At 39.1% G+C, this 21,110-nt stretch overlaps 2 protein-coding genes across 4 annotated transcripts in view; one reads left to right on the plus strand and one right to left on the minus strand.

Moving 5' to 3' along the window:
• The window catches only part of RNF144B (ring finger protein 144B), a 107,058-nt gene extending 105,881 nt beyond the window's left edge, over positions 1–1,177 (minus strand). For all 3 annotated transcript variants that reach the window (XM_051799250.1, XM_051799248.1, XM_051799249.1), the window contains exon 1: positions 1,104–1,177. The gene's annotated coding sequence lies outside the window, so the exon portion shown is untranslated. The remainder of the gene's footprint in view (positions 1–1,103) is intronic.
• Positions 1–21,110, plus strand: part of DEK (DEK proto-oncogene) — a 623,200-nt gene extending 602,090 nt beyond the window's left edge. Inside the window, exons 2-12 of the mRNA XM_051799263.1 lie at positions 2,355–2,409; positions 4,107–4,256; positions 5,976–6,077; positions 6,588–6,697; positions 8,625–8,719; positions 10,589–10,709; positions 11,769–11,951; positions 14,256–14,388; positions 17,069–17,217; positions 18,498–18,566; positions 19,521–21,110. Of these exons, the coding sequence (XP_051655223.1) occupies positions 4,118–4,256; positions 5,976–6,077; positions 6,588–6,697; positions 8,625–8,719; positions 10,589–10,709; positions 11,769–11,951; positions 14,256–14,388; positions 17,069–17,217; positions 18,498–18,566; positions 19,521–19,532 (1,113 nt within the window). The 5' untranslated portion in view covers positions 2,355–2,409; positions 4,107–4,117 and the 3' untranslated portion in view covers positions 19,533–21,110. The remainder of the gene's footprint in view (positions 1–2,354; positions 2,410–4,106; positions 4,257–5,975; positions 6,078–6,587; positions 6,698–8,624; positions 8,720–10,588; positions 10,710–11,768; positions 11,952–14,255; positions 14,389–17,068; positions 17,218–18,497; positions 18,567–19,520) is intronic.

A 21,110-nucleotide genomic window follows, 5' to 3' on the forward strand; every position in this document is an offset into this window, starting at 1 on the left:
TGACAGCCTACTGAAACTACTCCATAAACTTGTAAATCATAAAGATACTATGAAAGGCAGAGAAGGTTTCAAAAACCAAACTCGGAAGTTAGTTACCACAGCTGTTGAAGTTCTGCCAGAAGAAACCTGTGACAAAATGAAATTTACTTGTATGGAATATACCAGTTTCTAAAATAATGGATTCAGTCTATGTTTGAGGGTCTGTCTGCTACTAATGTGGTATGCCTTCATTAAAAGGATCAACAAAACCATTATCTTCTATTTCTCCTCAAGATGCAGATACTAGTCTAATGTGTAGAATATTAACATAGGTAATACAACTAGGTAAAGCATCTCCACTAGGTAAATACATCCCTCTTTACAAAATGACAGTCTAATTTATCATCACAACCTGAAGCACAGCCTTTGGATGTCTTCTGTCATGATTCTGAACTAATTCAAACCTATTCATCTTATGGGAAATAGTGTGTTGTATTCAAACATCTGTGTTCTGCCATTTGTGTAGCCCATGGCTCAATTATATTTTTGTCTCCTTATTGTGTGTTAACAAGAAGCTTCTTTAATTATGTATTGTTGGCAAATAATTTGCATTTTCCTTTTAAAACGACCACCATCTGTGATTGCACCAGCCTTAAAATAGCTTTAAAATAAGGAATCTGCATCTCTCTTGCCTAAATTGGGTGGTGATTAATATATGCTCCCCAGACATTTCTTTTTTACACAGTATAAGAATTGTAGTATTTCCTAATACCTCTGGAACTGGTTGCCCAGAGAAGTCGCGGATCCTTGGGAAGTGTTCAAGGCCAGGTTGGATGGGGCTTTGAGCAACCTGGTTTAGTGGAAGGTGGCCCTGCTTACAGGTGGGAGTGTTGGAACTAGAAGACTTTTATGGCCCCTTGCGTCCCAAGTCATTCTATGATTCCATGATTCTAAGTATTTTGTAGTATTTATGTCACACATATTTTCTAGTTTTACTACCAATTCTACAGGACTATGCTTTACTCTCTTCTAAGATTAAAAATTCCCAGGAGCGTGACACTCTTTCCACTTCTTCTCTTTCACTACCCCTTTACCTGATCCCTGCCAAAGTAAGAGCCACATACCTAGAGCTCTTCACACCAGCCAAGAACCTGCTGACGGTACAACACAGCTTTGGGACAAATTATCAGCACTGCTGCAGGCATGTGAGCCCAGCCTGGCCTCCTCTCAGGTTCGAAGATTGGGTCTTAAGTCTTAAACTCGGGGTACAGTAGGAGTGGAACTGGGCCTCGGCTCCCTCGGGGCCTGCCGCGGCTCCTACATTTTGCAGGAATAAGCAGAGCTCACCCCTCAGCCCCTGTTTCGGAGGCCGTTCCCGCCGTTGGCCGCAGCCCCTGAGCCCGCCCCGGCCGTTAAAGCCCGGCGGGACCGCCCAGCCCTTCCTTCATCCCGCCCGGGCAGGACCGCAGGGATGCGGCCGGGATCCCATGCACGGGATGCGCGGTGGGGAACGGGAGCTCTGCACCAGCCCCCGCGGGGCGGAGCCGCGGCGGAGGGAAAAGGGAGCGAGCGGCGGGAATGTCACGCTCCTGTGAATTGTTAAACTTCGGCGTGCGTAAAGCGTAGTAATGTAGAACGGGTGGTAAAACTAGGAAATATGTGTGACACAAATAGTACAAAATACTTAAAATCACGTAATGGTTTGGGTTGGAAGGGACCTTAAACATCGCCTAGTTCCAACGCTCCTGCCGCGGGCAGGGACACCTTCCACTAGACCAGGTTGCCCAGAGCCCTGTCCAAACTGGCCTGGAGCACTCCCAGGGATGGGGTATCCACAGTTTCTCTGGGCAACCTGTTCCAGAGGTGTTAGGAAATGTTATCCTGCGTACAGAAAGAAAGTCTGGGGAGTGCATATTAATCACAGCCTAATTTAGGCAAGAGAGGTGCAGATTCCTTACTTTACAGCCTTTTCTAAAGCCGGTGTAATCACAGACGGTGGTCGTTTTAAAAGCCAAAACACAACGTTCCCCCACTCCCTCAGCGGGGGGGCGGTCCGGGCGCCGCACGCGACCTGACGTCAGCGCGGGCGGGCGCGCCGTCACGCGCGCCCTCCCGAGCCCTCCCCGGCCCTGCCCGCGCCGGCCGGGCCGCGCGCGCTGATTGGCCGCCGCCTTCCCGCTTCCTCCGCGCCGCCCGAGAACCCGCCATTTTGAAAACCTTGTTGATTCCGGGAGGGAGGGAGCGAGGGAAGGAGAGGGAGAGAGTGCCCGGCGGCCGCGGGGCTGCGCCGCGGCGGGGGTGCGTGTGTGTGTCGCTGTGCCCGGACCCGCCCCGTCCGCCAGGAGCTGCCGCCTCCTGCTGCTGCTGCCGCCGCCGCCGCCGCCGCATCCGCGCCCGAGGAAGGAGCCGGGAGCCGCGGCTCGATCCGAGGTGGGTCCCGCCGCCATGGCCGTAACGGCGCCCGAGAGCGGTCCCGCCTCGCCGCGCCCGGGCCGGGCGGGGACGGGTTGTGACGAGGGGCAGTGGAACGCGGCCGCCGCGCCGCCGGGCTCCCGTCCCGCCCTGGGGACGCGCCGTGTGTGCGGGGCGTTGGTCGCCGCGGCCACCTCCCGGCCCGGCCCCCGCCCGGGATGTCTCCTGGGCGCTGCGCTGTCCTGCGGCGGGAGCGGGCGGAGCGGTCCCGATCGGGGAGGCGATGGAGCCTTGGCCGCCGGGCGCTGCCCACAGCTTGCGCTTCTCCCTGGCCTCCAGATCGCAGGTCGGGAAAGGGGGTACAGGTGGCGAGTCCCCGTCTGAAAAGCCCCAGGCGAGGGTGAGGGACCCTCTCCCGGCCAAAAGTATCCCCGAGTTGAGTCTTCCTAAAGGTGGATCCCAGAGCCCGTTTTCTCTGAGCAAGCCGTCCTTATGAACTCAGTTGATAAAAAGCTGGAAAGTCTCTTAACTTTTCTATTCCCCCGCTGCTCCCGTTGAAAGGGGAGGGAAAAACGGCTTGTAGTGCTTCCCATGCTTTTACACTCGTGCCTTCAAGTAAAATTCAGACTGTAATGCCGTCAAAAGATTTCTATGTGTCAAATGAAATATTGGTAGTAATACCTTGAATGGGGTTTCTTTCCCCCAGTGATTTAGCAAAGAGCAGGAAACTACTTTTCCCCTTAATATTGGTAATAAATATTAACTTGCACTTTCTGTCACTTGGAGCACTGCTGCTCTCTGCCACCTGCTAGTACTGCATATAAGCAGTTGATTTAAATGTTATTTATTGAACCTGACCTCTTGCAGATAATATTGGCTTTAATATCAGACGAAAATGCTTAATTGTGTGATACTTTTCCACAAGTGCTTACGGCATCATTTGTGTATTTTGTTCCAGACCTAAACAGTGAAAAATTTTGAAAACCGGAGTTTTTCTAAAATGAATCATATGATTATCTTCCTTTACTGGATAGATATTTTCTCTTAGCATGGCAATGGTACATGCAAAATTAAGATATTTTAAAGTTAACATTTAAGTCACTTAAAATGCTAAGAAAAGACTCTTAAGTATGTTAAGTATGAAGCATTTATTATTTTCTGTTATAGATCTACAAATTAAAACCAAAAAGCATTTTCATGCCCTAAGATGCAGCAGCTGTCTGAATTATGAATGCAGTGTTAATTCTTTTCTGTATTGCTTGCAACTTTCTTTTTTTTATCACTTTTCAGTTCCCATTTCGCATGTAAATATGTAACCTGTTTAAGTTACTAGGAAACTTGCATGCACAGTTAATCAGGAACAAGTGCAGGGTGCACTAAAATAGTGATATCTTAAAACACTGCAGTTTTTAATAGATAACAGTATCAGCTGCTTTGAGTGGGTGTTTCCGAGTGCTTCACAAACAGCTTGTGTGCGAAAAAAAATTATAACCTTTTAGAGTGTTCTTAACTGGACTAGTTGCAGAATAGACGGCAACTTCTCCTGAAAAATTTTCTGTATTGTGTGTATGCAGAACATTTTAGTGATAAGAGAACGTGAACAATCATAGTACATTGTTTCTACTGCACAAGGAGATTATTTTAAAAAGCAAGATTCCTGTATTTTTCATGTATATTGCTATATTGGTGATGGTTTACCTGACTGCTTTTTACAGAACAATACACCATGTCTTCTGTTGATTCCTCAAAAGAAGATACGATGTCACCAGAAAAAACGGATGAGAAACAACCTGAAACTGAAAACAAAGCTGAGGAAAGTGATGAAGATGAAGAAGAGGAAGAAGAGGAGGAGGAAGAAGAAAAGGGTGATTGTTTTTCCATTGAATAAGTTCTCCTTTATTAAAAGCCAAGCTGCTGAATGCAGTCTCCTGTGATCTTGGCTAATTGTACAATTATTGAGGAGATTCCATGGTACACCTGTCTCATGGGTCTTAATAACTTCCCAGTAGACTGTAGCAGGAAACACTAGAAACGGTGATGCTGATTTATCTCAAGAAAGATTGAAGGAATTGCCAGCATCCTGGATTTCTACACTAGGGTTGTTTTGTAGTTCTGTAAATTTTTCAATCATTATAGGAGGTAGTATCCTTTATCAAATTATTTTTTGCCAGTAACACTGAAGTGATCCATGTTTGCAAAAGAGAAGCTTGTGAATGCGCAGTACTTTTGGAAACAATACAGATGTCTTTGCTTAACTACAGTTATTAATTTTCTGGGTACCAAAATGTCATTGTATTGGAGAGGCAGAAATTTCATTAGACCAGTTTTATCGGTAAAAATTGTGGCAATATGAGAAGGTGAGCAAAGCAGGTATTGTGTTGTGGTGTGTAATTGAAGAGGGTAGTCAAGGAGTACAAAACATGATGAAGGAACTACTGTGCAAAAATGTTAATTTCCATTGTGAAGTCTCCAGGCATCTGTTTTGCAAATGAAAGCATTCATGGAAATAGAGCTGCAGTATGGCACAGTGAAAATCAAGTCACTGATGGTCTTGGATTCTTGAAAGAGAACAAGTTTGTCTCTAGGAAAGGTAGTGGAGAGAAAACAGATTATGCTGTTTGGAAAATAATAGAGTAATCAGAATTAGATTTTTAGTAACAATTTTTCTTTTGTACACACAAGTATGTTTTGCTTTGTTTTTGGCAGACACATACCAGTTTTGATTGTGTTCATACGGGTTTGAAGCTGCTTTCAGATGTTAAAGCCAGGGCAACCCATCTGTTTAGTGCTAAGGATAGTTTGATTTGAGGTGAAATATTTTAGGATGAAATGTTTAGGCAAAGCTTTAGGTGTTTCTCCTAAAGTGGTATCATTGAGGTAATGATGTGCAATGTATACTAAACATATTCATTAGTAAGCAGTACCAGAATTACTGGGAATAATATTCTTGTAGTATTTGTGACACTCATATTGTGCCATGAAGTGCTTCACAGTACAGACATGTACAGTCCCTCTGCACTTGTGCTTCTGCCTCTCCTACTGATATCTGTGGTTCTTCCAGTCCAGTAGTGGGAAAAGAATTTGTCTGCAGGCATCCTGGACTCTCCTTTTGCCCATCTGGTGGCATTATTCTTCTCAGGAGTGCTATGTGTGGAGCTGTGCACCGTCCAAGAAGGAGACTGTGCAAGCAGTGTCACTTCTGTACCTCAAAAAGGCCATGAAGGGAGAGAACGATGGGTTTCTGAAAATGCTGTATCCTCCATTTGGGTGGATGTGAGGGAAATTCACCCCCACTTCCAATGGGGTGAATTTCCTTTTAGGAAATACCTAGTCTTGTCTTGCACATACCTTACGCTGGATACAGGATTGTGGTTAAGAACTAGAGACTTTTAGTTATGTATATGTGGCTCCATAGAATCACGTTGATTTATTAGCCAAGGTCTGAAAGCGTCATAGCACTTGCTTATATCCTCATCCATTTTTGGTTTGTCATTTCAAAGATTCAGTGTCGTGTTGCCTGTCTCTACAGTCAAATCTGCTCATGCAATGAAAAATAGTGTTTTAAGGAAGCTTGTCTTTTGCAGAGAAGAGTCTCATCGTTGAAGGAAAAAGGGAGAAGAAGAAGGTTGACCGACTGACCATGCAAGTGTCCTCATTGCAGAAGGAACCTTTTACAATTACACCAGGTAAGCTTGACCTCTCGCATAAGAATGGTGGGTGTTGGGAATGATAATGAAACTTCTAAAAAGATCAAATTATTAATCTGTTGTAGATGAGACCTACCTTAAGAGTCATGATCCATTTTAAAATAATTAGGCTACTATAATTATATGAAAAGCCTCTTTTATTTTGTGGCATCAATTTAAACTGTAAAAGTTACATGATATTTAAACTTACTTAGAATAGGTAAGTACTTTTAGTACCTCACCAACAACAACAAAAGCAGGAGCAGCTAGAATAGAAAGAAATGCCAAGTCCTTGTACCCTGATCTAGGTACTATCAAGTAAGGAAGGTAAAGAGCCTGTCAGGATGACTAAGTGATAGGAAGAGGCCTGCTTAATGTTTGACCTAATAAAATATCTCATTCTATTATGAAGTAACATCTTTGCTTCCTTAAAAAACAGATACTTAAAGTTATAAACACATAGGTAGATATGAATGTAATGCATAACATAGTTGATTTTAATTGTTTCAGGAAAAGGACAAAAACTGTGTGAAATTGAAAGGATACAGTTCTTTCTGAGCAAAAAGAAGACAGATGAACTAAGGAACCTGCACAAACTCCTCTACAATAGGCCAGGCACTGTAAGAACTTCAATCTTGTGTATCTGTTAATTCTCATGAATAGTGAAAATGTTTGTAGTGTAGTTTTTTACATTTACACATCAATCATTTATTACAAACTTAAAAAATTAATATTGCAGGACCAGTTAAGTAAGCCCATAATTTTTTTAACTCCTATAAACTACTCTTCCTGTAAAAGTCCTATGGCAAGGTGCTATTGTAAGTCTGTTCAAATGCAGATTTTTAAAAAATTTTACTTTTTTTAATGGGGATGGTTTATCTTATAGGGTCGAGTCGGAAATAATTTGTGGTTCACATGCTAAAAGCTGCTGACATGCAGATGACAGTCAAAATATTCCACATAGTTATTCTGCTCATTGTAGCTTTTTCTTAGTACTTTCTTAGTACTTCTATTTCTTTTGTATTTGAAAACTGTTAGTGAGTTTAGTACATTGCTGCTTATGTAGTCATTTTCTCCTTTTAATAGCACAAAACAGTAGAATGTAAAATTACATTATATATAAAATCCTAATAGTGTTTTTTGTCACATTTATGTAAGAGAATTAAAATATTACTTAAAAATGGATATGGCCCCTTTTGTGTTTAAGGATGAAACTTAAAGAAAATATAATAGCAAATCTTTCTTGGAGCCCTTTATGTATCAGTGGTTGTGCCTTAAATTTCAGAGTAAATATGACCCATTTACCTTGCTAATGGAGGTAAAATGAATACAATGAAATTAAGGCAGATTAAATTTCAATATTTGTATATATTTACTATAATTATTGGAATTTGTTTTTAATATCTTTGTGTATTTTGAAGACTTGAACAGCTAGCCCAGAACCCAGAAACTGAAAAGTACTAGTACAGATGCATGCTAGCTGTAATATCTCAGATCACTGCTTCAAATGCAGTGCTTGTTTAAATGGCAAAGAAAGACTTGTTGCCTCAAGTATTCAGAAAAAGAATATATCAGTATGGTTTCATTCAAAACTATATTTAATCAGCATGCGTTTGGGAACTCAGAGTGCTGTGTAATATAGCAAAGGTTAGATCTTGTCTTCTATGTAAATACTTGTATGTGCTTTGGATTGTAATTAACATTTTTAATACAACATACCAATACTGCAAACATAGTGAATCTGCAAATTTTCTCAAGGTGCTGGGCAAAGCTCTTTGGAAAAGGAGCTCAGCTTTGGTAAAATTATAAACTCATGGAGAAACAGCAGGAACAAAATTTGTAGGAGTACTGGAAGTGAGTTCAAATTATTCTTGGTAGTGTTAAAAAGACCTCAGAAAATTGAAGGATTTGGGGTTATTCTTTAATGTCTTTTATTTGGTAAAAGGAGATGAAGTGAAAACAAAGAACTTAAATATGTTTGGAATCTTGATAGGAGCAATTTTCCCATTATAAAGGCTGTTGCAATTAAAGTTCAGTCCGGTTCAGACATCAGGTGTAATGGTAGAAGTTGTAAATTGGGTGTAAATACAAAAACTGGTCCTGCTAAATAAAAGGTTCAAAAATGGTCCTATGCAAGACTTCAGAAAAGCTAGTAAGCAAATTAGAGAATAAAAAAATAAAATTCACTATTTTATAACAAATTACATGATTAAAAGCATGCAACAGGCTTCATATGATCGAAGTTTTCCAAACCTGTAAATAATCATGCAGTACATTCTGAACAAGCCTGAAATGGCAGGTGACTTTATCTAGTGAGTTATTAAAAGTAATTAAAAGTACCAAGATCACATAGAGTCAGTCATTGTAGTTTGTCTGTCATGAGATAATTAAAGGCATAGTCCATGTAAGTTGTAACTATGTAACTTTTTGTCAACAGAAAGCTAAATGCTAGAAGAGATTTTTCATGTATGAAAAGTTTAAAAGATTTCATTTAATTACATTTGTTAACTTTGTGCAATGGAAAGTAATCTGTGTGTTCTGTTCTAGGTTGCATCCCTAAAGAAGAATGTGGGTCAGTTCAGTGGGTTCCCGTTTGAAAAAGGAAGTGACCAATACAAAAAGAAGGAAGAAATGTTAAAAAAGTAAAGATCTCTTTTGATACTTAACATAGCTTGACTAATACTATACACTCTTTTTTTTTTTCCAGAATTTTACTTAAGATTAAATTGAGTGACTCTACGATTTTTTTCTGAGTTCATTTTAATCACACAAACCGGTCTCTTAAGACAGCTTGAAATGTATTAACTAGTGAACATTTAATTCAACAATTCCCACATTCCTGGCTTTAGCTATTGCATGCTAACTAGCATTCTTCTGCCAAGTGAGAGGAAAACATTATTTCCGCAGGGCAAGCATAGTCTTGTGAATACATTGTACTCCATTCATGGTACAAACTTGCATCGTTCTATGCATCAAAACCTTCCTCTTTCAGAATCAAAGCCATTTCTGCTTCTTATATATTAAACATATTAGAATTGCTGTAGCAACTAGTCTAAGAAACTTTTTTTTTTCTGTTTTACTGTCTCCCTTTGTAAGCTGCTTCTCCATTAACAGGAGAAACTACTATAACCTAGTTTTGACTGGATTGAAAGGGGTTAAAAATGCCCTTGTAAAACATGAAAGAACTAATAAAACATATACAGTGTTACAAATTTACAAATGCTTACATTTACAATGTTTACAAATTTACAAGTCTACAATCTGTACATTTGATTTTAAAATGCTTTTTTTCTTAATGCCTCTTTGTTAATAGTAGGAAGGCTTCCAGAATTTGGAATTTGCAAATTTTTCTTCCTTATATATGCAGTTTTCCAAGAGTAGGGTTTGTCAAATACATAGGAATCTACAAGACAAACTCTGTCTCCTGATGGGAGTTTTGACTGTTTCCTGCTGGCTTAATTGGATGATGGATAATTAGATAATTCCCCTTAACTACACAAGGTCACAAAATAATTTCGCACTTTTTTTCCCATATTTTCCATATGAAACAACTGCTAGTTTAGCTTTGTTACCCTTCAGCAAATATTCTGAAACCTGGTTGCATTGTCACTCTTATATCAAGGTATATCAAGCCCTGTGTGCTTGCATTGCTTTGCTAAATGCTGCTGCTGTTCGTATCTGCATGTGGAACACTGCTGATTAGTCTGTTAATTTGTTCTGACTGTGTGGTTGATTTCTGCCCACACTGTACACTTGCATCTCGTTGTACTTTAACAGCATTGAACAAGATGAACAAAGGTCAACATTTATTTTACAGAATCTTACCATTCAGGTTATAAATTACAAAGAATGAGTGTTGAGGTGCTGTGTGGGTTAGAGTTCTTGGATTTTGTTAAGTCAAAACTACTTGCTGTGGAAGTTACTGACTCAAAACTTGTGTGCGCTTCTTTATTCCACACTTGAACTGCATCTTAATAGTTCACTATAATTGCTATTACCTGCAGATCTACCTTCAAAGCATTAAAATTAAGAAAGATTCTTTTGGAGTAAAAGGGGTGGATATCAGAGTTTCTCTTAATGTTCTGTCTTCATCAGATACCTCTGTAAGGGGATAAGGAACCAGAGAAAATAAAGGGAGACTCCCTGCCCCCTTTAAGTTCCAGTATTGTACACACTGGATTTATTTTCTAGAATTGATTTTTTTCCCATTATAGTAGATTAGGAGAGATTCTACAGAAGGTACTTTTTTTCTCCACTAAGATTTTATAACATTGTGTTTTATATCCTATTTTACAGACATATGGATTTGAGAATTCTTTTTTTTATTTGGCCTTATATAACATGGTGGTGATTCTTTGCTTAACTATAAATAAGACTGGAAGTGTAGTTAACTGTGTATATATATTTTCAGGTTGCAGACACAAACCAGACAGCAGCTTCTAGCAGTCAAATGTTGACTGTTTAGGATGTGATACTGAATCTTTTTTTCTTTTCTCTTTTTTTTCCCCCAGATTTAGAAATGCAATGTTGAAAAGTATCTGCGAAGTTCTTGACTTAGAAAGATCAGGAGTTAATAGTGAGCTCGTAACCAGAATATTAAACTTCCTAATGCATCCAAAATCTTCAGGCAAGGTGAGATGCAGGTTGTTACGCTTGCTTTTATAGCTCTGTTCCGATGGAAATGTATCTGTCTCTATTGTTATTTGCCAGTTAGTAGTGGTGATACAATTACCGCTCTGAGTTACTGAAGTGGGAATGTCTTCTTGAAAGAGAGTAGCTCTGCTTCTGCAGGCATCCATAATGGGGTGGGGACTGTATATTTACATGCAGATGTACCCATTATACACAGCACACAGAAGTGTATGAGGTCAACACGTGAAGCTAATTAAGATATCCAGCCCTAAATACCCTAAGTAGCTTCTGCTCTGTGAGTGAATGGAGTAGAATAGACATGATATGAAAGGACAGGAAAATAAACTGACAGATGTTACCTGCGTATGCTACATTTGGACATCATAAATGGAATTTTTTGCAAGGCTAGGAAAACTTGATTTAGCCAGTATATGCTAGTGCACTAGATTCAGCTGCCAAGACTACTAAATTCTGTTGTTAATCTTCTTGGACTTTCAGTTTTTAATCTAAAAGTAATACTTAAATAGTTGCTTTGTTGCTTAGAAAATTAAATTTATTCCCAGCAAACACTGGTAAGCGATGTGAATAAGGAGTCTCCATGCTGCTTTAGGGACACAGGTACTGAGTGACAGCAAAATGCAGTTTGTCATAAGACATGGCAGAATTCCTGCCTTTAAATCTTCTGAGTTGTCAGCTGATTTGTTACCGGAAGTAAAAGCTTGCTTTTATGGGTTGGGAGCACACAGATAGAACAATCTAGAAGGAACCTTTTACCTTTCTTGCTTCCCTTCCCTAACAGCCTTTGAAGATCTGTATGCTTAGAGAAGGGGTACACTTAGCTTAGAACTGAAATTTCTTTTTGCGCAGCTCCATCTCCATAGTGAATGTCTGCTTACTGCAAAATGTTGTGGCTTAAGTGTAGTACATAAAATAGTCCTGGGTTTTGTTAAGAGACCTTTATATTTGTTTGCCATTCTTTCATGTGAGTTGAAAGAATTTATATTTTTGAAATTCACTTTTGAATTCCTACTTGGATGACGCTCATCTCTTGTCTCTCAGCCATTGCCAAAGTCAAAAAAAACACCAAGCAAAGGTGGCAAAAAAGAGCGCAGTAGCTCTGGAACAACAAGAAAAGCAAAACGCACCAAGTGCCCTGAGATCTTGTCAGATGAATCCAGTAGTGAAGAAGATGAAAAGAAGGAAAAGGATGACTCTTCAGAAGAAAAAGAAAGTGAAGATGAGGTAACGAGGAGTTTTGTTTGTTTTTTAACACAGGGCTTAAAACATTTGTCATTATGTTGTTGTTATCAGTTGGTAATTCTTGGAACATGCAGAGTTGGGGAGTAAGTGATATTTAACTGAATGAATGGTTTGAAAGAAAAGAGAACACATCTGCAATTTATAAGAGGTTTTCATAATTTCTTAGTGTGTTGAAGTTAGAGAATCAGTTAGATAAAGGAAAAAGGTTCTGATTCATGGTGTGTATGCACCTTATAAAACCGTTCACTATGTGCCCTTCTGAGGCAGCCAGGATTTCTACAATAGTTGATTGAGTTGCTTGTATCATCTTGTCATGACTCTTCTATAATTTCATAAAAATTTCCAATGTCTCTCCCTCTGTCTGTCACATCGGGTACCATCTGTCTGTCGTTTCTGTCTGTCTGTCTATCTATCTTTTTCCTTTTTTTGCTACCTGGGAATTCAGATTTGATATTTTGAATTCAGTCGGTGTCCCTGACCTACCTGACTGCATTTGGTTTGGATCATAGTTCCATATTTCTCCTGGATTTTATTTCCTAACCTCTTTTCAGCGTCTATGTTTTAGATCACAAAGATAAAGTAAGCAACATAGTAATCAGCCTTAGAAACATCCCTGCAATCTCTGAAGTGTTCTCATCTCACTGTATTTTCTGTTTTCTTTGAAGCTTTTTGTGTACTGGGAGAAAAACATCAAATCATGGAATAGTTTGGGTTGGAAGGGACCTTTAAAGGTCATCTAGTCCAGTCCTTCTGCAATGAGCAGGGACATCATCAACTGAATCAGATTGCTCAGAGCCCCGTGGAACCTGGCCTGGAATATATCCAGGCATGGGGCATCCACTACCTGTCTGGGCAGCTTGTTCCAGTGTTTCATCATACTCATCATAAAAAATTTTTTCCTTATATCTAATACAAATTGTTCCTCCTTCTGTTTAAAACTGTTACCCCTTGTCCTGCTGCAAAAGGCCTTTCTAAAAAGTCTGTCCCTATCTTTCTTACAGATCTGCTTTAGGTACTTGAAGGCTGCTGTAAGGTCTCCCTGGAGCCTTCTCTCTTCCAGTCTGAACAACCCCAATTCTCTCAGCTTCTCCTTGTAGGAGAGGTGTTCTGTTCCTAATCAGAAATTAGAGGAACCCCATGCATTCCCTTTCAACCCAGTAGTTATTCACAGCATAGACACAAAATGTGGAGGACCAGTACCAGTCTGCAGCTGAGTTACTGTCCAAATGCCTGAAGCCTGGGAAAAAAGACATTAAAAGAAGTTACAGGCTCCATTTTAACCTGCATTTTGACTTAAACTGTCTTTCCAACCTTAATCAGACTCCTGCAACAAGTAGCAATTAGTCAACTGTTGGTGTCCAAGAAAAGTTTTATGTAAGCTTTGGCTGTAATGTAAGAAGACCACTATTTACTTGGGTTACATTCTGTCTGTTCTGATGAAGTGTGACAGGCTGTTAAGTCAATACTCTGAGCTATAGAAAATAGTAACAAAAATCTTTTGTTGGAAGGCCCTTTATGTAACTTTAACAGTTTGTTTTGCCAGGGGTATTTTAATATGTGTTCGTTTTAATGTAAAAAGATAGTTCAAGGAAATGCCCTATGTCTCCATGAAACAAATTTAATTCTTAGTGTGCGCTTTTCTTTACCCATAAATGGAAAATTGAAAGAGGGTTGAAATACTAAAAGTTGACATATTTCTTCATCTCTTCCAGAAGACAGTGTTTCTGCTGTGAGGAGAGGAATGTCTGCTTCAGAGGCAGGAGTTGCCTTTTAGAAAATTCTTCAAGAATTCAGTTAGTTAAAGAAAAAAAAAATCCCAAACCCCCAAACAAAATTCTGACAAACAAAAAGGCCTAACAGTAAACCCCGTTGATATAAGTGGGTCATCTTTGCTTTCTTTCTGAAGGTAGGGGTTAGATATGTCTGTGAGGCAATAGCTGAATGGACTGAAGTCTTTAGAAGCTGAAGTCGACATGCATCGAGTAAAAGCTTAATTATGACAAAAACACTGGTCTGTCAAATTAGTTTGAATATAGGACACAGTGAAATGGAAAATGTCTGTGTACAGCTTTAAGATTGCAGCATTTTTTAGGGTTATGACAGCTTTTAATATACTACAGGTGGAAGGGTGTAGGCAGTATATTTGCTTTTCTGCATCAGCTCTGTAGTAATCTTAGGCATGGAGTGGCTGGAGTAAACTGCACTCAGAGTGGACAATTTTCCTTTGTGGAAAAGAGGTATGAATAAAAACCATCATTTGAATTTTCTCATTTTTTTTCTTCACAGCCCCCTAGAAAAGCATCTAAAAGAGAAAAATCTAAAAAGGTGACTTCCAAAACCAAGAAAGCTGTGAAGAGTGCGAATGTCAAGAAGGCAGACAGCAGCACCACTAAGAAAAATCAGAACAGTTCTAGAAAAGGTAAATGCTCTAAATCTTTCATCATACCTTGTCTTGTAGTTTAACGGTCATGCTTATTGGAAAGGAAACTTTTGCACCTAATTGTGAAAAGAAAATGGATTTTGGTGAATTGTTGGCTTGCTACTTGATGTTTCTTTCCTTGAAACGTTAATTAAAAAAAAGTTCTTGGTTTGGGTATACTTCATGTAATTTCTGCTGTGTACATATGTATATAGTTTTTATTTGCATATAAACTGAAAGTATCAGCCGAGATCTCCATTCTGCTGGGTGACAAAATTCTGTTGGGGCCTCTATGGTGGCTTCATCCAAATCTTGTAATTGATCCAGTGGTGTATATCCCACTCTGTGTTGTCGTGAGGAGGGAAGAGAGAGACGCTCAATATGAGAATCAGCAAGCTTCGTTTATTGATCACTGCTAACAGCTTAATATATGCTTTATAATTAGCTCATACATATTGCAAAAGCTAAGCTCATTATTGGTTCTTGCTTAAATGTTGATTCCGCCTTTACTCCCTTCTTTTGTTTACACAGGTGGCTCTCAGTTGCTTTTGTTTTGCTAATCACAACGTCCTGTTTACCAGCCAACTAGCACGTACAAAGACATTGTAGCCTTGCCATGGCCTTGGTATCTCAGATTTTCTCATCGACCTAGACAAGCTGTGTTCTATACTCTAACAGCTCGTCCATAGCTTTAGCTATATCCATATGCCCTTGTCCTGCTAGCCAATCCTCTGTACTGTGTGTCTTTGGTTCAGCAGCTTGATGTGGTTTTTTTAACAGAGATATGGTTTCTCCATGTATCCCCTTGCTGCTGATTTTCTCATATCTCACAATATGCACTGAAGTTACACAAACATCGAGTTTCTTAGCAGCTCTATAAAGATTCCATAGCAGTGTCTGTAGGGACAGTGGTGTCCTCCTAAGCAGTTTTGCAGAAAAGGACCTGGGCAGGGGCAGATGGTCCTCGCAGACAATGAGTTGAGCCCAGTTCAGCAGTGTGCCCTTCTGATAAGGAACACTGACAGCACTCGGGGCTCCTTGAGCAAGTGTGGAGCCAACAGGCTGAGAGAAGGGACTGTTGGCCCTGTACAGCACTTAGTGAGCCCAACTTGGCAGCACTGTGTCCAGCTTTGGGCTCCCTGGGGCAAGGCAGGCATGGACACTGTGGAGTGAGTCCAGTGGAGGGCCACCAAGATGACGAGGGGGCTGGAGCACAGGATAGAGGAGGGAAGGCAGAGAGAGCTGGGCTTGTTCAGCCTGAAAAAGAGATCCATGAAGGGCGATCGTACTGCAGGGTGCAACTACCAAATGGGAGAGTATGGGGAAGGCAGGGCCAGGCTCTTCTGGGAGGTGCACAGTGAGAGGACAGGAGACACAAGCTGCCACCAGGGAAACTGCAGTTATTTGTTAGGGGACGAAAAACTTCACCACCTTGAGGGTGGTCACACACAGAAATGGGGCCTGGAGGAGCTGTGGAACTCAACCTGGCAGGGCCCTGAGCAACCAGTTCTGAGTTGGGCCTGTTCCAAGTAAAGGTTTAAACCAGATGACCTCTAGGGGTACATTCCCACCTTAAATTGTCTGACCGTCCATGAAATAGCAGCCAAGTCTCTGTCACAATTGTAGTATGAGTTATTGATGCAGTGTATATCCATACTGCAAACATACTTCATTTAATGCCAGCATTGGCATATATATGACATAGCACAAGCATCAGTTCAGATTAATTACCCTTCTTGTCAGGGTATTGAGAAAAGGCTGTTAGGCAAAGAATTATGCTAAATTTCTTTCATAGCTTTGTTTCTCAGCAGAGTAAACTGGCCTGTACTGACATCAGTGTATTTTCAGTTTGACTGCTGAATATGGCTCTCTGTGTTTTGTATACACCTTATTTTGTCATCAGTATATGTATATTTATTCACAAATGCTACCTATGTGTTTTTCATATAAGTTATGCAATATATTCGTAATTTCTTATTTATTCCTCCTGCATTTCTGTTTTGAGTGTATGCTTGCAGTACAAAAATCAAAATGTTAAGTAAGTCTTTCTGTAAGCTCATTATCGAGTTTGTTTGGCATTTGCTCTGAATTTTGTCCTGTTGGCAGTAGAGAAACTGAGTGGATGTTGGAGCCATTCAGTCTAATTCTTTTTCTGCTGGAAAAGACTGTAGGAATATCCTGTGACCTTTTGCTTAACTTCATTTATGAAGTTCTCTTCTTCTGTTCTCATGGTGTTTCTAATAGCATGTTCAGTAATACAGCATTACAAAATTGTGTAATGCACAACACTGTTGGGGGGGGAAAAGAAATCCAAACTCCTTTTTAAAGCAAATAAGTACTTTTTATTTTTTTAGGACCATAATACATCAATTAGAATTGTTGTAATAAGCTTTTTTTTGTTTGATAGATTAAATTTATCAATCCCATACTTTTTAGAGTACTTATTGATCTGTAAACTGATAGTTTATCAACGACTATGCAAATTCGTAAACAAATGTAGTACTGAAGTACTGATAGCATTAACTTTGTTTTTAAATGGATGATCTGGCAAGATGTCTGTTGCAAGGGAGAACATCTGCATCAGAAGCTTGTGGAAAGTTCTGATGGCTTCTGTTTTGATGGAAGAAAGCAGAGAAATTGAAAACCTTCTATTACAATTCCAATTGTTCTTCATATTTAGAAAGCGAGTCTGAAGATAGTTCAGATGATGAACCTTTAATTAAAAAACTGAAGAAACCACCCACAGATGAAGAAGTGAAGGAAACTGTCAAGAACTTGTTGGCCAATGCAAACTTGGAGGAGGTCACAATGAAACAAATTTGCAAGGAGGTAAGCAAATATGATTTTTCAGTCTGTCTTTAGGCAGTGTATTGTTTGTGAACTGACTTTTATTATAATTTCAGATGGAGGCTTGTATTCTGCATCATGGCTCAGAAACTAAGTAGTTTTGCATTGATTTACTTAATTGCTAACAGCTACAATGAGAGCTTTAATCTTAAGGTATACAACATGATACAAACTTTAGAAAGGAAATATCCAAAGAAAAATTAGCTACATGGAAAGTAGCAGTATTACCTCCAAAACAACTGCCACATTTCTCAGTGAAAATGTTGAGACAGTGGAGCAGCTTGCTGCTGTCTACAGGGGAGGGCTGTGTCCTGCTCTCTGTACGTTTCTGCTGCCCACCTTGCTCTCATTCTTCGTATGTCCTCTTTGAGACTGTTCAGCTGCCATCTGTCAGCAAAAACTGAATAGTTCTCAGCTGAGTTAGTGAGTTGGATCAGTTCAGCAAGAAATCCATTATTTGCCAGGACAGGTAGGAACCATGTGGCCAGAGAAGGGAAAGGTGGGAAAAGTGACCAAAACAGAGAAAATGCATTTACCTTGATATTTTCTGCAGTCAGTTAGTTAGCTCACATGTTTGGGTTTCCTGGTACCAAGAAGTAGTCTTGAGAAAGTTAAACCAGAAATTATTCTTATGAGAAAATTGCATGTTTATATTCTGTACAAACTTTTTGTCGTGTTTATAGTAATTCTAGAAGTCTGAAATTTGGTATAGTGTAATGAAATGCCCTGTGTTGGCATCTGTTTTTTGTTCGTTTAGTCCTCTAGCATCCTGTTAACCAAAGAATAGCTGTAGAATAGCACTCAAATATGCTGACTATTCTGTTAGTCTCTTGAAAGGATAACAATTCTACTTATTATCAGATCCCAAGGCTTACTTATTTTTTATTTACTGTTTAGCTTCCCACACTAATGTAGGGATATCTGACTACTTAGAGAGCACTTAAAACAAAGCTCAGAGAATTCTTACTTGTGTGACATGGCAAGCTAGGCATTTCAGTTTGTTGGTGTGAAAAATTACAGTACCAGTTTAGTCAGTGACCAAATATAAAACAATACATGTATTTAAATATTTATGTGGTCAAAATAAGGACAGGAAAATAAACCTGTCTCTTTCCATAGCTAACAGAGGGTATTTTGGCTGTTGTAATACTAGAAGTACACACATCAGTTTTTGCCCTAATTTCATTTAAGCTCCTTCTATTCATACAATGCATTGAATGAAAGTAATTTGAGGTTTGTTTTTTGTTTTTACTTTTTTTTAGGTCTATGAAAAATATCCTAGTTATGATTTATCTGACAGAAAAGACTTCATTAAAAAAACAGTCAAAGAGGTAAAGACTTTATCATTTAGAAAACGTTCTGGGTTGGGTTTTTTTAATTCAGCCTATTAGCAACTGGCCTGGCATCTTGTTACACTAATTTTAATAGCCTCCTGTATAATATGGGAAGTTTAGTGCTCTGCTAAAACCTAAACCTTTGATTTTTGGTTTTGGGGTGGTTTTTTCCCAAACTTTTTCCCAACTTTTGTATCCCTCTTTAAAAATCACAATTGCTTCATACTCTATTTTCTTAGCATGCTACTACTACTCTTGTGAATTTTTTGGTAAGCAGAACTAAAATTAAAGTATCATAATTTTTGATAACTATTACTCTGAAAGCTATGAGTTTCCTTTAAATTACAATCTTGGTTGCAAAATGCACTCTTAATTCATGCACCAGCCACATACATTCATACATAACAATGCAGGAGGTTGTACAGGCTCTGCAGACCTGTAAGTTAAGGCAAAAGGGACAGATAGCTTTTCTCTCTGTCTGTGCTCCTGGTAAGTACAGTTATACTGCTCTTACCTTTGAGTTTGCTTTGCTGAAGATTAGGCATTATCTATTGCATTCATGACACAGGGTTTACTGTCCAACCTGTGGTTGGTAATTTGTAAAAAAAAAATGTGCTTACTTTTGCTTGCCCTAAAACTAAAAATGGAACTGTAAAAGTGAGGCTCGCTTAGAGAAGTTAATAAAGTAACTTTTTCTTTTTCCTATGGGTTCATTTGTAGATGTTGATATATGGCTATCTAGATAGCCATATGGGATGTCCATGGGATGTGTATACATGTGTCACTATCATGAGAGAGCAATTTGTCTGCTGTAGGGATGTTCTTGGGTTTTTTGTGATAGCAGAGTGTGTTTTCTTGATAGTTTGATACAAAAGGAGAGGTTGTATGTAATTGGATTGAGAGAAAGGAGGAAACTAATACACTTCTACACTAATACACTTCTCTTTTCAGTTGATCTCATGATCTGATTTGACTGTGGGCAATGAAGATTCCTGGTTTAATGTTCCCATGGATTTGAAGATCTGATAGGCACCAGCAAAAAGAATGTGTCTTACCCTCACGGTATTTAGTCAGAGCTAATTCTGCTGATCTAATGTTAAGAGTGTTAATGTAAATTGCTTTGTGTACCTTTTTTTTCTTTTTAAACAGAACTGCATTTGATGCAATTTTTAATTGAACATACTTAAGTTTCATGCATGGCAGTAAATGTTCCCTTTTTTATAGTTTTGTACATTTTGAATTGCGTTGTACAACTAGATTCATTAGAAGCCATCATAGCTTTTTAGCGTGGATTACTAGCTTGCAGGAGACTTTAAAATCAAGTAAGATGAAAGCTGCTTATCTACATGTTTACATGCAGAGACTGGAATATTGCAGTATTGGTTGCAAAGATATTCTGAATACATATTCATTCTGAAAATAACAAGAGTTAATCACATGTTAATCTCTTATATTCTGATACATTCTACAGGTGCAGAATTATTCTGAATATAGATTACAGTCTTGCATGTGTAGGCATTGAGAGAACTATGAAAGCGTGGTAACTAATTGGCATATAGATGTTATTTTTGTACTTTCAAAAGGCTTTTTGTTGTGTATATAAAGTTATTTTAAGTTTCTTTGTGCAAATCAATTTTTTAATCTTGTTGTCTTTGAGTTTGTGACATGAAATGTCAATGTTCAGCAGTGAGGCGTTGATGGAAAGTGGTATGCAGAAGTTTCATGACGTTACAAATGAGCCGAGGTTTCACCATGTTTGTCCCATCTTACCTTGTACAGAAACTAAACTGTAATTTTATACCTGTAGTTTAACTTTGTACAAAGCCTACAGACATTGTTTCAGTGTCTTGGATGTAATAAATAAAATCCCTCCAAAGCTGACAGGAAAATTTCTAAAGTTCACTTCGCAAAAAATCTTCTACATTAGCATCTTGACTTGGTACTCACTTCTGAGATGCTGGGTCATCCGAAATGTACAGCTGGGAGGCTTGACAGCTTTGGAAATCCACAATGGGGCTTCCAAATCAGACAGCGCTGATGTATATATGCGTGGTTAACCTCTCCTCTGTATGGGAAGGCTTTTCTGAACCTGAGCCTTGGTGCCTCAACATGGACAATGGTACTTTTAAGCCTGCAGTCTTGAACTTTGGCTGGCAGCTTTTAGGATCGAAGTGAACTCATTGCATAAGTTTTTATTGTTTAGGTTTTCTCTCCTCTACACCTTGTTGCTAATATGGGAAGTCCTACACTTAAAATCATGAAACTAATAGTTGTCGAAATGTGGGCTGCCATTAACACCACGAGCACAGACTCCCTCTGACTAGTATTGCTGGAAAGACAAAGTGTATTTTTCTGAATTTTGTTATTGTACAGTTGAGAAATAAGGGTTCATAAATGATCTAAATTCTGAAATTGTTCAGCCAGTTAGACTGTTCATCTTCACAGAGTTCTGAATTTCTTTGTGTAATCATTTATAATAAGGCTGAATGTAACGGGGATTTTTTGTATTCAATAAATGACTTTCACAAAAATATAAATCAA

The sequence above is a fragment of the Manacus candei genome, unplaced genomic scaffold, assembly GCF_025592945.1.
Source record: "Manacus candei isolate 608988 ecotype Guabito, Panama unplaced genomic scaffold, ASM2559294v1 h1tg000049l, whole genome shotgun sequence".
Lineage (NCBI taxonomy): Eukaryota > Metazoa > Chordata > Aves > Passeriformes > Pipridae > Manacus > Manacus candei.